The following is a 14,164-nucleotide window of genomic DNA, read 5'->3' on the forward strand; positions in this document are numbered from 1 at the left end:
ACATGGCATAGTTGCGCCCCGAAGAAATCAGGTAGCAGAATGGACATGGCATAGTTGCGCCCCGAAGAAATCAGGTAGCAGGATGGACATGGCATAGTTGCGCCCTGAAGAAATCAGGTAGCAGAATGGACATGGCATAGTTGCGCCCCGAAGAAATCAGGTAGCAGAATGGACATGGCATAGTTGCTCCCCGAAGAAATCAGGTAGCAGAATGGACATGGCATAGTTGCGCCCCGAAGGAATCAGGTAGCAGAATGGACATGGCATAGTTGCGCCCCGAAGAAATCAGGTAGCAGAATGGACATGGCATAGTTGCGCCCCGAAGAAATCAGGTAGCAGGATGGACATGGCATAGTTGCGCCCCGAAGAAATCAGGTAGCAGAATGGACATGGCATAGTTGCGCCCCGAAGAAATCAGGTAGCAGAATGGACATGGCATAGTTGCGCCCCGAAGAAATCAGGTAGCAGAATGGACATGGCATAGTTGCGCCCCGAAGGAATCAGGTAGCAGAATGGACATGGCATAGTTGCGCCCCGAAGAAATCAGGTAGCAGAATGGACATGGCATAGTTGCGCCCCGAAGAAATCAGGTAGCAGAATGGACATGGCATAGTTGCGCCCCGAAGGAATCAGGTAGCAGAATGGACATGGCATAGTTGCGCCCCGAAGAAATCAGGTAGCAGAAGGGACATGGCATAGTTGCGCCCCGAAGGAATCAGGTAGCAGAATGGACATGGCATAGTTGCGCCCCGATGGGCATAGTACACACGAAAGTGATTGTCATAATATAAACAAATTACTTAAAAATATTATAGTGATAGCTGCATTGAAATCAGATAGGCCTAGCATATGATCAATTTTGCTATTTAAAATAACGGTTTTTTATCGATCACACACAATACATGAACCGCATTTTTTGTTTGTACATCGATATCTTAACCGTACGGTACAGGGTTTCGAAAATTGAAACTTAGAAGCATTGTGAATTATTAACTCTTTACCCTTTTCACTAAACTTAACATTCATTTTAAATTAACTTCACTATACGCGACAGACGGTGTGAAAATTATTAATAAAATGTCAAGACTGCTAAGGTCCCATATTCCAACGGCTCACTCATTTGAATAATTATGTCATTTAATAAAGAACTGCCAACTTCATGGTGTTCATTTTAACGGTAGATTATTGATAATCACTGCATAAACAGTAGAAAAACAGTTAATAAAGTACTCCCAACTTTATGGTGTTCATTTTAATAAATATTAAATCGCATAAGAAATCAATAAGGTTGGTTGATTACGAGGCTCGAGTTCCCGTAGTGTCTTTTTCTCTCCTATTTCATCGGGGCGCAACTATGCCATGCCCTTTTCTCTACCTGATGGGAACGGAGCGCAACTATGCCCACAAAACAGGGACCCTTTTTTATGTGCTGCATCGTATTTGACCGTGGGGCGCAACTATGCCCTGCCCATATTGAAAGCTCTTTCGTCATTAGAAAACGCGAACATATTTTTGGAACGTACTGTGATGGTAAGGCTACTATGACTGTATATGCGGTCTTGGATCTGTGTGGAGGACGGTTGAACTTCATTAGTAGAAGGGGTGGGAGTGAAGTACATTGAAAAACTGAGGTACAATAAAAATTGAAGTAAAAATAAAATGATGTCCCTGTATAATTTTTCATTTGTGCATTTTTGCGACTATTATTTATTTTATACCTTAGAGACTGGGTTAAAAGATATACTTCCAGGCCCCAGCAAAGAGAAAGAACCTGAATTTTTCTGTCGTAAATCAGATGTTGGAATTTTAGCCGCATAGGCTACCGTTTGAACAACAGTGAAAGACATTGTAACTAGTAAGAGGTAAGATTAAAGAAAATACTGAGAAGAATTCACCTGCAGCCAAATTAAATAAAAAATAAGAAAGATGATTGATTTGTAACCAGTGTGATCTTTTGTGTGAAGAGAATCTGGTAATTAGATTGCGCAGGCACGTTAGGAATCTGCAGCAGCCCCGTCAAGATGTCGTTGCAGTCGGCAGTTCCTGCGGTGTCCCACGGCCTGACCTCTTCCTTCCGCCTTCCCAATGACCTTGGCCTCCTTTAAGATTTCCTCGACCTATATACTCCACATCCATGGGACTCTCTGAACGAGTGGTCAGTCCAGGACTTTGCAAGGATCTTTATTACTTATTAGACGACGTTTGTGAAGTTTAGAGGTTAGTGTTGTTGATATTACGTGATGATAACGATGATGACAGTGATAGTGATGATGACATCGGGGAAGAAGAAGAAATTATGGAATAAGGAAGTTAATGCTCCCATATTTTCTAGAAAATCGGCATTAGAATCAGTAAGGATGTCAGTTATTCGTGCTTGCTGCCTTTACATCCAAGGAAATACCCTTGGTACTCATTTCTGATAGAGACTGAGTAAACGCCAGGGTCATAATGCGGCCGGGAAGATTAGATCAACGGAGAACATCCATGACCCCATCGAACCCGCAACGCCTTAACCGCGGCGCTACTGCAATGTAATGTAACAAACCTGATGATTCAGGTGTCGGTATCAAGTCCAGTTACTGTTCTCCAACCAGGAGATAAACCGTGCAAGGAATGTGCTTACTATTGCGTCATCTATTGGAGCGAAGTAGATAGATATAGTCGCGACGCTGTTATTCCCGGCGTGACTCCTCCTCTTTGCTTACGTCATAGAAAGTGAAGGCTCTATAAAGTCTAGGTAAGTAGTATCGTTCGCCATTTTTGTTCTTCCGTTGCCGAGCTTCCGGACGAGGGATCTATTTGCCACACCGTTAAACATTATCATGTCGTAGCTCCTATGATAATAAATCAAACGCACTGTAATTCAGCAAATAATTGGGCGGCAAATAACGTCCTCGTGTGCTTTCTGCGAACGCCAACGAAAGAGCCAAAATGGCGGGCATTATATTAAGTATTTATCGAGCCTTCTTTATCTTCATCAGCGAATCACAAGACGCACACGTTTAAATGTAGCCGACCTGCAAGTGATTGGCTGCCGGAAATAAGAGCGACGGGACTATAATATTACCGTTATAACGTCAGTTTAAAAAAAACATGCGTTCTCCTGCATATGTTATTTCCTGTATGGAGAGATTAAAAGACTAGCAAATTAACCGTGATCTAATTTTGTAACTAGGGTAGTATAAAAATGTGTATATCAGTGTTATCGTTTGTGCTTTGAGAGATAGCCAATGGAGATGCGTGTACCCACGTGTGTGACCTTATGACATCTTATGACATCAACATTCATTCACAGCATCACCCCGCTGCGTCTCATTCCCTGGAGACTTTCTCGTGGTTGGAGTACAGTATTTTTACAGTCACGTCAGGTTACATAGTGCTACTGTTTTTGCCAGTGGCGGCTTCTCAAGGGGGTTGCAGGTTTGTACACCCCCAGTAATGTTCCTAATCTCCCGGCTTTGTTACTATTAAATATATATATATATATTTTACAATTTCATTCATGACTATCTGCAGCTGGCGTTTTGTTTTGTACGTCTGCAGGAGCCTTCAAGCCTCTTGGTTTGCAAAGATGTTGAAAACCTATGAAAGGTAGTTATAGAGATGTTCGGCTAATGCGGGGACAGGGGGTTAGAGGCGTGGTCTACTGCTTTCCTCATTGAGAACGGTTTGTCGCACTCCCTGACATGGACACCAACGTCAGTGCAGAAGAAACTAAATTCACTGGGAAAGTATCTGTTTCAACTAGACATTTGTCCGAAGTAATAAGCATGAAAAATGTATTCATTCAGCTTGTGCAACGAACAGTCGCATATTTCGCACATTACTTTCTCAATCTGCATGCACACAAACGGCACAATACATAAAGGAGCTTGTGTTTTGCTTCAAAGTTGTAAGAGTTGTCGTTCTGACAATAAGTGCTGATATCTCCCGACAGCCTACGAAAGCTGCATTTGAATTTTATGAACGAAAATGATGCACTTGGTACTTGGTAGCATTCTGATGACGATTCTGTACTCAAATGTTTTTCATGAGGGTAAATCGCAATATAGAGAGCTCCGCCCACGACCCCTTCCACTTTTGGACTTTCTGTATAAATAGGTATGCTTGTATTTAGTCATTTTACTTATTAATTGCATATAAATAAGCCTTATATGTATACGCCCTCAGGTATACACGGTTTTGAACTTTAAAGTAAAGTATGTTTAACTCCTCTTCGATATCCATTGTGCGCCACCATATTTTCAAACTACCAGCCGCCAATGGTTTTTGCTCACTGTTACTAAAACCCTAGGGTATGAAACCAATTTGGAGACCTGCTATCGTGAGAATACGATAAGCTTAAGCAATTTTCCACTTCATTTTGCACCATTGAAAGGGATGGTGTTGAAAATAAGACAAACGATGAAATGATGGCAAGGACAATGGATTGCCTTGATAAAGCTTGCAATACCGCAGGAATTGAAGTGTAAATTTTTAAAATTTGGTAACTTGAGATTTATGATAACACTGAGTTCCTCTCTGCACGTACCTTGCCTGTAATGGTTTCTCCGAATACGCTGCTGTTGAATTCCCACTGAGTGCACTGTCTGGTGTCATTGTTGCTTCCGAAAGTCGACGGATTCGTGTAATCCAGGTCCCATATGTAACAGGGGTTGTAGCTGTCTTTGCCATCCTGCGAACATAAAAAGTAATAATAATAATAATAATAATAATAATAATAATAATAATAATAATACTTGCTTACTTACTTACTTGCTTACAAATGGCTTTTAAGGAACCCGGAGGTTCATTGCCGCCCTCACATAAGCTCGCCATTGGTCCCTATCCTGAACAAGATTAATCCATTCTCTATCATCATATTCCACCTCCCTCAAATCCATTTTAATATTATCTTCCCATCTACGTCTCGGCCTCCCTAAAGGTCCTTTTTCCTCCGGCCTCCCAACTAACACTCTATATGCATTTCTGGATTCGCCCATACAGTACGTGCTACATGCCATGTCCATCTCAAACGTCTGGATTTAATGTTCCTAATTATGTCAGGTGAAAAATACAATGCGTGCAGTTCTGTGTTGTGTAACTTTCTCCATTCTCCTGTAACTTCATCCCTCTTAACCCCAAATATTTTCCTAAGCACCTTATTCTCAAACACCCTTAACCTATGTTCCTCTCTCAAAGTGAGAGTCCAAGTTTCATAACCATAAAGAACAACCGGTAATAGGCTATAACTGTTTTATAAATTCTAACTTTCAGATTTTTTGACAGCAGACTGGATGATAAAAGCTTCTCAACCGATTAATAACAGGCATTTTCCATATTTATTCTGTGTTTAATTTCCTCCCGAGTATCATTTATATTTATTACTGTTGCTGCAAGATATTTGAACTTCTCCACCTCTTCAAAAGATAAATTTCCAATTTTTATATTTCCATTTTCATAATAATAATAATAATAATAATAATAATAATAATAATAATAATAATATTTTTTTTATTGTTCATTAACATAATATGTGATGAGAGGGAAAAAGACCTTTCGGGATACAAAGACGTAGATGGGAGGATAAAAAATGGATTTGAGGGAGGTGGGGTATGATGGTAGAGACTAGATTAATCTTGCTCAGGATAGGGACCGATGGCGATCTTATGTGAGGGCGGCACTGAACCTCCAGGTTCCTTAAAAGCCGTAAGGAAGCAAGTAAGTAAGTTAGTAAGTAATATTTATGTTCCTGTTAAACATGATTGTTTACATTTCTAACAAACACGTCGAAATTTTGCGAGAACGTAAGACGATAACCCTTAAATTGGCAAGATTTCATTTCTCACACTAGTTTATTAAACTGGGTCGGACTGTAAAGAAAACAACTATCGTAATGTCCATATTTTATATGGTGTACAATATTCTTGTATTGTGAAATTTTAATTTTCCTACCATTTTTTTTTCTATTGTGCTATTAAAATTATAGCATATAGCCTATTAACCTGTTGTATCCTATAGGATATTTTGCGAATTTAAGGGTTAAGTAGCCTATCTTTCTTATGGAAGGGAAATCCATGCTCTGCTCACTGAATTTCTATACTATCGTTTTAGTTGCTTTAGAGGAACGTAAACACAATCGATGTTGATAAACGATTGGTTATGAAATAACAGTTCCTAGTTCGATATTTTGAGATATACAGGTGATTTACGGGGAGTTATCGCTACTTACTGAGCATATTTGTGAAAACATGAGCAAAAAATGTCGTATAAACATGAATCCTGTTCTCAATATTTTCAGAATTACACTAATTTGAAGTTGTTAAAAAATATTTTTTTTTCTTTAGTACACCTATTCATTATAGTTCAGTTGTTCAGCCAATGAGAAATCACCATTGTACCATTATAAAACCGCAAGTATCGATTATTCTCGGATATGCAATCGAAAGACAATTAGCAAAACGTCACGGAGGCTGGAAATCCAATACTGTCGCAGAAGGTTATGTTCTGTTACTATAATAATTAGCGTTAATTGTAAATAATATTCAAATAAATTCAATTTGTCATCTCGTTTTTCAATTCTAAATCAATTTACAGGTTACATCAATACTAGTGGCTTGTGCAGCAAATGCTTCAAACTAAGTTCATTAGACGTTCAAATAAACATTTTTCAGATTTATTTTCAGTGAGGAATACCAGACATTCTGAAAGTTATTTGCTTCCATAATAATGAAAGATACTCTCTCTCGAGCCAATACTGAAGAGAACCACGTTTATAAATATCTACAACACACCGCCATTAAATATATGAAAAAGACCCAACTCCACTTGAGTAATAACTATAAAAATATTTGATTTTTAATAATATTATTATCTTACGTAAGTTTTATAGCTTTCAGTAACGTATACTACATATACTATATTGCCGACACTCAGTAAAATATAGAAATCAAAGTCTAATTTAAGTTATTCTCTACATCTACTTATATAACCCCAAAACGTTTCACTTTCATATCATCAATATAGCATTAATATGTATAATTAATGAAAAATAGTCACATCACGGCATTAACTACAATAATATTTCATTTCTAATAGTAATAATGTCATCAAACCACCTCAAGTTTTGTAGTTTTTAATATCCAATACACAGCTGTACCCAGAAAATTACACACCACAGGATCGAACCTGTAAATTATTTTTAGTAAGTTAAGTTTTTAATTACCAATTTAATTTGAGCTCTAAATATGTCAGCATTCTTGCAGATCATGGCCTTCGTGTAATATTGTTTACTGTAGTGTGTGTTTTGTTTTATTCTGAAATGCAACACGGCTGACTTGATGCTCGCTTCGCTTCTCCTGAATGCAATTAGCTAGTTCTCAAAACTGACGACAGATGGATTTTAGAAAATAGGAAAATTATGTAGGAAAATTGACATTTCACTGAAAACTACTATTTTTTCGAAAAACTTTGGGTTCCAAGCTTCAAAATGAGGGGCCATTTATTAAAATCCGTCCAGCCGTTTTCCCGTAATTTCCATTACCAGTTCAAATTATATATATATATATATATATTAATGTTCATGTTATTCTCTAGATTATATCAAGGTCAATGACATTCGTCCCTCGGGAAAAAATCAATACTTTCACGTCTGCGCACATGTCACAATTTAGTAGGTCAGTTCCGCTCTTTACTTAGATAACCATAACATGAATACTTATTAATAATTTCAAGTTAGAAATATGGTCGAGCATAAAAAGTCGTATGAAACTTGCCTATAATGGCAATTAAGACGCTCGTATGAAAATTATGAAACTCGCTTGCGCTCGTTTCGTAAACATACTCGCGTCTTAATTACTGCCATTATAGGCTCGTTGCATAATGTACTATTGTGGTACGGATTATCCGATTTTTTTCGATTAACCGTTCGATCCATCCCCTTCATTACCATGGATAATAGAGGTCCTACTATAGTTCATTCTCTATTTGTAACATTCTTTCATGCTTAAAACTAAAGAAGAGGGTATTTTTTAACAACTTCAAATTAGTGTAACTCTGAAAATATTGAAAATAGAACACATGTTTATATGACAGTTTTTTGCTCAGAATGTCTTCAGAAATAAGCTCTGTAAGTGGCGGTAATTCCTTGTGAATCACCCTGTATATAGTTCTGTTTTAAAACTTGAGGTGTAAATTAGAATTTGTGTGGCATAGAAGTCTGTTAAAGTACTAGCTCTGCTTTACGTCGGTTTAGTATAATGCTAGAGATGCTGCGGGACTATAAATAGAACGCCGGCCTGATTAGGGGAATCACGTTCAAACAGCTGAGACACAGACCAGACCATAAAACAGTTTATAACCGAAATTAACTATTACTGGGGCCTTTACTGACTTCGCAGAAATATTGTTTATACATTCGCAACAGAGATTTTAAGATAATATTCCTCGAGGTTAGGTTGCCGTATTAAACTTGCGTGCGATTTTAAACTCCGACATAGAACAGGTCTTCAATGTACTGCAATACTTACGTCGCTATTTGTCAGGTCGGTTTAATTTCATGTCATTTGAATGGTAATATAACTGTGGAAGAAGATGTTAAAATGGAAAATAAGAAATAGAATGTAGTACAAAAGAGGAAGCAGGAAAAAGAAGAGAAAAAGAAAATAAATATTGGAGAAGAAGGGAAAGGAGGTAAAGGGACCAAAGAGGATGAAGAGCAAGGAAGATTGACGAAGATAAATGGAAATGAGAAGAGAAGAAGAGATGGTAGACTAAACCGGCGAAAGTGGAGAAGAATGGGGGGGAGGGAGAGTAAGCGTAGGACGAGAAATTAGAAGAGGAGAGACGCTGAAATAATTGCCGGCAGTATTGTACTTTTGCTGACGTTTGTTTTAACAAGAAGTCATTGTAATTAACAAGTTGTTTCCAGAAGCTTGATTTGCCGCTATTAACAGTTGAAGCGGTTTGGGTCCTCCCATCCGTGGACATCGCTTGCCCACAGCGCTAGGTTTCCAAGTACCTAACCCCATGTCAGTGCGAGTGCCTGGGAAGCCAGCTGCGTGCAAATTAACTTCGTGTTATCGTGTAGATGAAAATTGCTTCATTATTTACAATTTCGCCTTGGTCGGGTCAGGCAAGTCCTTATGGCGCACATGAAAGAGCCTACTTACTAGGAAGTCACACATTAAAACGAGGAAAACTGGAATCGTGTTTTTATAAATATGTGTATCACACAGTGAAACTATTAATTATGAAATATTGCACCAATTAATCCCTATATGCGAAGATTTTTATCTTTCAATTTAGAATATTGCAGCAAAACTTCCAAGAACCTTTTTTACGTCTCAGAAAACAAAGAAAAATCGCGTTTATTAAGATTAATACAAACGACACAAATAAACATACACGTGGAAATAACAAGTGAATGTAAGTAGTGTTAGGCCTAATACAATTCTAATTAATCAGTATTATAGTAGTTTATTGTGCGAGATCGTGCATATTTGCTTGGTTTCCGCACAAAACCAATCCGCGGAAAGTCTAAAATTCCACATTCAATATTCCCAATCTAACACACATAACAATTTCCCTCTTCTTACCGCTTAAGTGACATATTGATTTTACTGCTTTAGGCTTTTAACATATTATTTTTAGAGACGTTCAACATAGTAATAATTATAAATTGGAAACTTACCATTGCAATTTCACCTAAATTGCACTGTTAATTATTGTTTTTAAATATTTGCAAAAATTAAGTAAACTCCACAACTCCACTAAAGTTACTGCATTCGTGATGCAAGTAACATTAAGGAAGCCGTGAAAAAATCAACAAGATTCCAGACTCCTCATAGACTGGGGGAAAAAAAGACAGACGTGTATTACGGCCTGCTGGAGTATAGTAAACACAGAAAACATTTTAAAGCAACAATGTTGAAGACAGATATTTTTGTTTTGAAAATTTGCAAAGAAACCAAGATGGAGATTTCATTGCAACTAATTAGAAATTCCTCTTTCAGGTATGTAATAAACGATCTTCGCACAAAATAATGTACGATACACGAGCGGTATGTTTTCTTTCAATTCTCGGAAATTAAAAAAGCTCAACTATGTTTCGCTTTTTCAAACTTTTCCTCGAACATGAAAACTTCAACATACCGCTCTTGTAACGCATATTACTATTGCGATACAAGTGTGGTAAGTGCATTGTAAATAAATAATAATTAAATAAATAAAGAAAATAAATAAATAAATAAATAAGTTAATAAATACATGAAGAAATAAAGGAAGAAATAAATACATAAATAAATAAATAAATAAATAAAAAGTAAAGAAATGAATAAATGAGTGAATGAATAAAAACTAACTAAATAAATAAATTAATAAATAATGAAATAAAGAAATAATGTAATAAATAAAGAAAGAAATAGGGCCTAAGTAAAAAAAAAAGTAAATCCGTGGCACTACAGACCATGAAGGGCCGGCTGCTGGCTTCACGTCCTCATGCCGAAGCAGAGGTAGACAATCATTCAACCAGAATGGAGGCATCGTGTGGTTAGCACGATGATCCCCATAGTCGTTATAGCTGGTTTGCAAAACCGAATTTTCGCTATCTATCGTGGGGCCTAAGCAAATGAATATAAATACATAAGTAAGTGAGTAAAAGTAGGTAGGTGGATCGATGAATGGAAAAAATAAAGAAAAAAAGAATTTTGTGTAAGAAAGAATAATAAAATGGAGAGTAAAAGGATAGAACAATAGTAATAAAAATAAATGGAAAGTAAAAGGAGAAATGAAAAAGAAAAGGGGGCTGAAACGTAAGATTGACATGAAAAAAAAGGAAAAATTATGGAAAATTATTTAAGTCAAGAAAGCATAATGGGGTGAAGAAAGACATGATATAAAATAAGTTAGAAGAGGTTGAAGAAGGAAAGAAAACAAAATTTGTAACATGTATGTAATAAAGTCTATGCGGATGACGTGAATATGTCAGGAGAAAATCCACAAACGATTAGGGAAAACAAGGAAATTTTACTGGAAGCAAGTAAAGGGATAGGTTTGGAAGTAAATCCCGAAAAGACACGGTATATGATTATGTCTCGTGACGAGAATATTGTACGAAATGAAAATATAAAAATTGGAAATTTATCTTTTGAAGAGGTGGAGAAGTTCAAATATCTGGGAGCAACAGTAACAAATATAAATGACACTCGGGAGGAAATTAAACACAGAATAAATATGGGAAATGCCTGTTATTATTCGGTTGAGAAGCTTTTATCATCCAGTCTGCTGTCGAAAAATCTGAAAGTTAGAATTTATAAAACAGTTATATTACCGGTTGTTCTGTATGGTTGTGAACTTGGACTCTCATAGGTTAAGGGTGTTTGAGAATAAGGTGCTTAGGAAAATAATTGGGGCTAAGAGGGGTGAAGTTACAGGAGAATGGAGAAAGTTACACAACACAGAACTGCACGCATTGTATTCTTCACCTGACATAATTAGGAACATTAAATCTAGACGTTTGAGATGGGCAGGGCATGTAGCACGTATGGACGAATCCAGAAATGCATATAGAGTGTTAGTTGGGAGGCCGGAGGGAAAAAGACCTTTAGGGAGGCCGAGACGTCGGTGGGAGGATAATATTAAAATGGATTTGAGGGAGGTGGGATATGATGATAGAGACTGGATTAATCTTGCGCAGGATAGGGATCGATGGCGGGTTTATGTGAGGGCGGCAATGAACCTCCGGGTTCCTTAAAAGCCAGCAAGTGAGTAAGTATATAATAAAGTGAATAAATGAGGGGATGAAGGAGAAGGTAAAGAATGAAAATATATTACAAGAGAAGGCAGAAGAGAATACAAAATAAAGGAAAGAGAAAAGAAATAGTGGAAGAATATGAAAAGCTACAAGAAAGTGAAGAATAAACACAAAAGGGTGTAAAGAACAAGGAATAGAAAAGGGAGGAATTATGGGACGGACGCATAGGGAAGCGAGAATGAAGCTGAAACAAGAATGGAAAAACTTGGTTTTAGTGAACACATACGCAGAGAATCCAGTGATGAAAGTGATAAGTAGGCTATTAAGGGTATTTTCCGTTTTAGATGCTCATCAAACATATTGTCATTAGGCATATTATTGGATTACTATTATTATTATTATTATTATTATCATCATCATTATCATTATCGGTGGTTTCATTATATTTTTGATTCATATTTTCGTAATATTTACATATTTTTATGGTAATCACTAAATATAAAATAGCCATCGGAGCAGCTCAGTTGGCTAAGGCACTTGCCTATTGATCCAGGGTTGCGCTTGGACACGGGTTCGATTCCCGCTTGAGCTGATTACCTAGTTGGATTTGTTTCCGAGGTTTTCCCCAACCGTAAGGCGAATGCCATGTAATGTTTGGCGAATACCTGACCTCATCTCGCCAAATAACATTTCGCTATCATCAGTCCCATCGATGCAAAATAACGTAGTAGTTGATACAATGTTAAGTAACCAAGTAAAAATTTAAAATCATATAGGGATCACGGAACCCCGGAACATACTTTGAGAAATGCTGCTCTATGGCAATTCAGCAATTGTCCAAACTGAACGAAGTGTGTACATACATTTTAGGAAATCGTCATCAGAGATAATAGCGATAGTGGTAACCACGATTAGAGTATCCAGTACTATAAAGAGTAAAAACCCCTGCACTGGCATAGGATAATGTTTTCAGAACATGTAATATGCTGCCGTGCCGTACGCTGCAGCTGCCGTGCCGATCCGAGTAGACCTAAGAGGCGTGGCTATAAGCAGTAGGGAGCTCTCGGTTTAGGACGTGAGACACCGGGCCTAATGAAAGAAAGAAGATAGCGAGCGAGTGAAACAGAAGAAGTGTGGCAGCACCTTGAACTCGATGGTATGGCTCATGTTTTTCCACACGTCCACGGAGAGCTCGGAGAGGTTGGGCGGCCTGGCGCACCAGAAGTCCGTGGACACCTGTTGGAACGTGGGGGCGAAGATGTGCCACGTGCAGGGGATGTTGAACAGCGACAGGAAGAATGTGAGCTGCAGTTGCCACCGCCCGAACTCCCCCACAGCCTGAGATATCGGGTCGTCTTCCTCCTCTTCCTGCTGCTCCGCGATAGCCTTGTTCTTCAGGGCCTCCTCCTTGGGCGAGATGCCACCCGCAGACGTCATGTTGGTCATCGCCACTGCGGAAATAAAGATAGAAGTATTATTTACTAGCCGTACCCGTGCGCTCCGCTGCACCCGTTAGAAATAAATATAAAGTAATTACATAATTAAAATAGGACGTTTGATTCAGGGAACATTCGTGTTTGATAGAAGGATAAATCGTTTAATATGTTACTTAATTTAAATTGCATCCAAATAATTAAAATGCGATCATTTTGGTCCAGAGACACTCATTTGGTGCAATGACAATTCCTTTAACATGTTTATTAATTTTTATTACATGCAACCATAGTTTAATGAAGATTGACATCATTTAGATTTAATGTGTATACAGTACTTTATTTTACTTGCTATATGTTTCCATTGAATTATGGTAATAACTTAATTTTAACCCTATATTATATTATATTATATTATATTACATTATATTATATATTATATTATATTATATTATATAAAATGTATGTTGATAACGGATGTACTCCGATAAGTAAGTTTTTAATTTGTTGTGGGGCCTCTTGAATCTCAGGAGCAACAACTTTTACAACAGGGCAACATAATCTGCTTGGCTCATTACCCAATTTTTTTGCATTGCATTTAATGCATATGTATTTTATGTATTTTAACACGATTCAATTGAGCATAGTTAAAATTTGGATTATAAAATAATGGAATGCTAAGCTAACATACTATTATTGCGTACTAAATCAATACACTCTCGTTGTTCGTTAATTCTCTGGGATTAGAATGAATGTGTACATAAACATTATTTTAAGAATACAGGAAACGAATGTACAGAATAGACTATCAAGTTTTCTGTGCATAAGAAGCTATTTTAATCTTACCTGTCCTCAATTCACTCAGAAGTTACTGTAATAACATTATAGCATTATGTCCATCTAGAGAAACTACACTTTCCAATGGTGAAATAATAATTAATTATACAAATCGGTTAATTTAGCTTCCGATATTACTTCATACAAACACAGAAACATTCTC

At 37.3% G+C, this 14,164-nt stretch overlaps 1 protein-coding gene across 3 annotated transcripts in view; it reads right to left on the bottom strand.

The window, feature by feature from the left end:
• The window catches only part of LOC138708807 (organic cation transporter protein-like), a 366,346-nt gene that overhangs the window by 51,979 nt on the left and 300,203 nt on the right, over nt 1-14,164 (bottom strand). For all 3 annotated transcript variants that reach the window (XM_069838997.1, XM_069838998.1, XM_069838999.1), the window contains 2 exons: nt 12,875-13,182; nt 4,532-4,675 (listed from right to left, as the gene is read on the bottom strand). In XM_069838997.1, coding sequence (XP_069695098.1) covers nt 4,532-4,675; nt 12,875-13,182 — 452 coding nt within the window. The remainder of the gene's footprint in view (nt 1-4,531; nt 4,676-12,874; nt 13,183-14,164) is intronic.

Source organism: Periplaneta americana, chromosome 11, assembly GCF_040183065.1.
Source record: "Periplaneta americana isolate PAMFEO1 chromosome 11, P.americana_PAMFEO1_priV1, whole genome shotgun sequence".
Taxonomy (NCBI): domain Eukaryota; kingdom Metazoa; phylum Arthropoda; class Insecta; order Blattodea; family Blattidae; genus Periplaneta; species Periplaneta americana.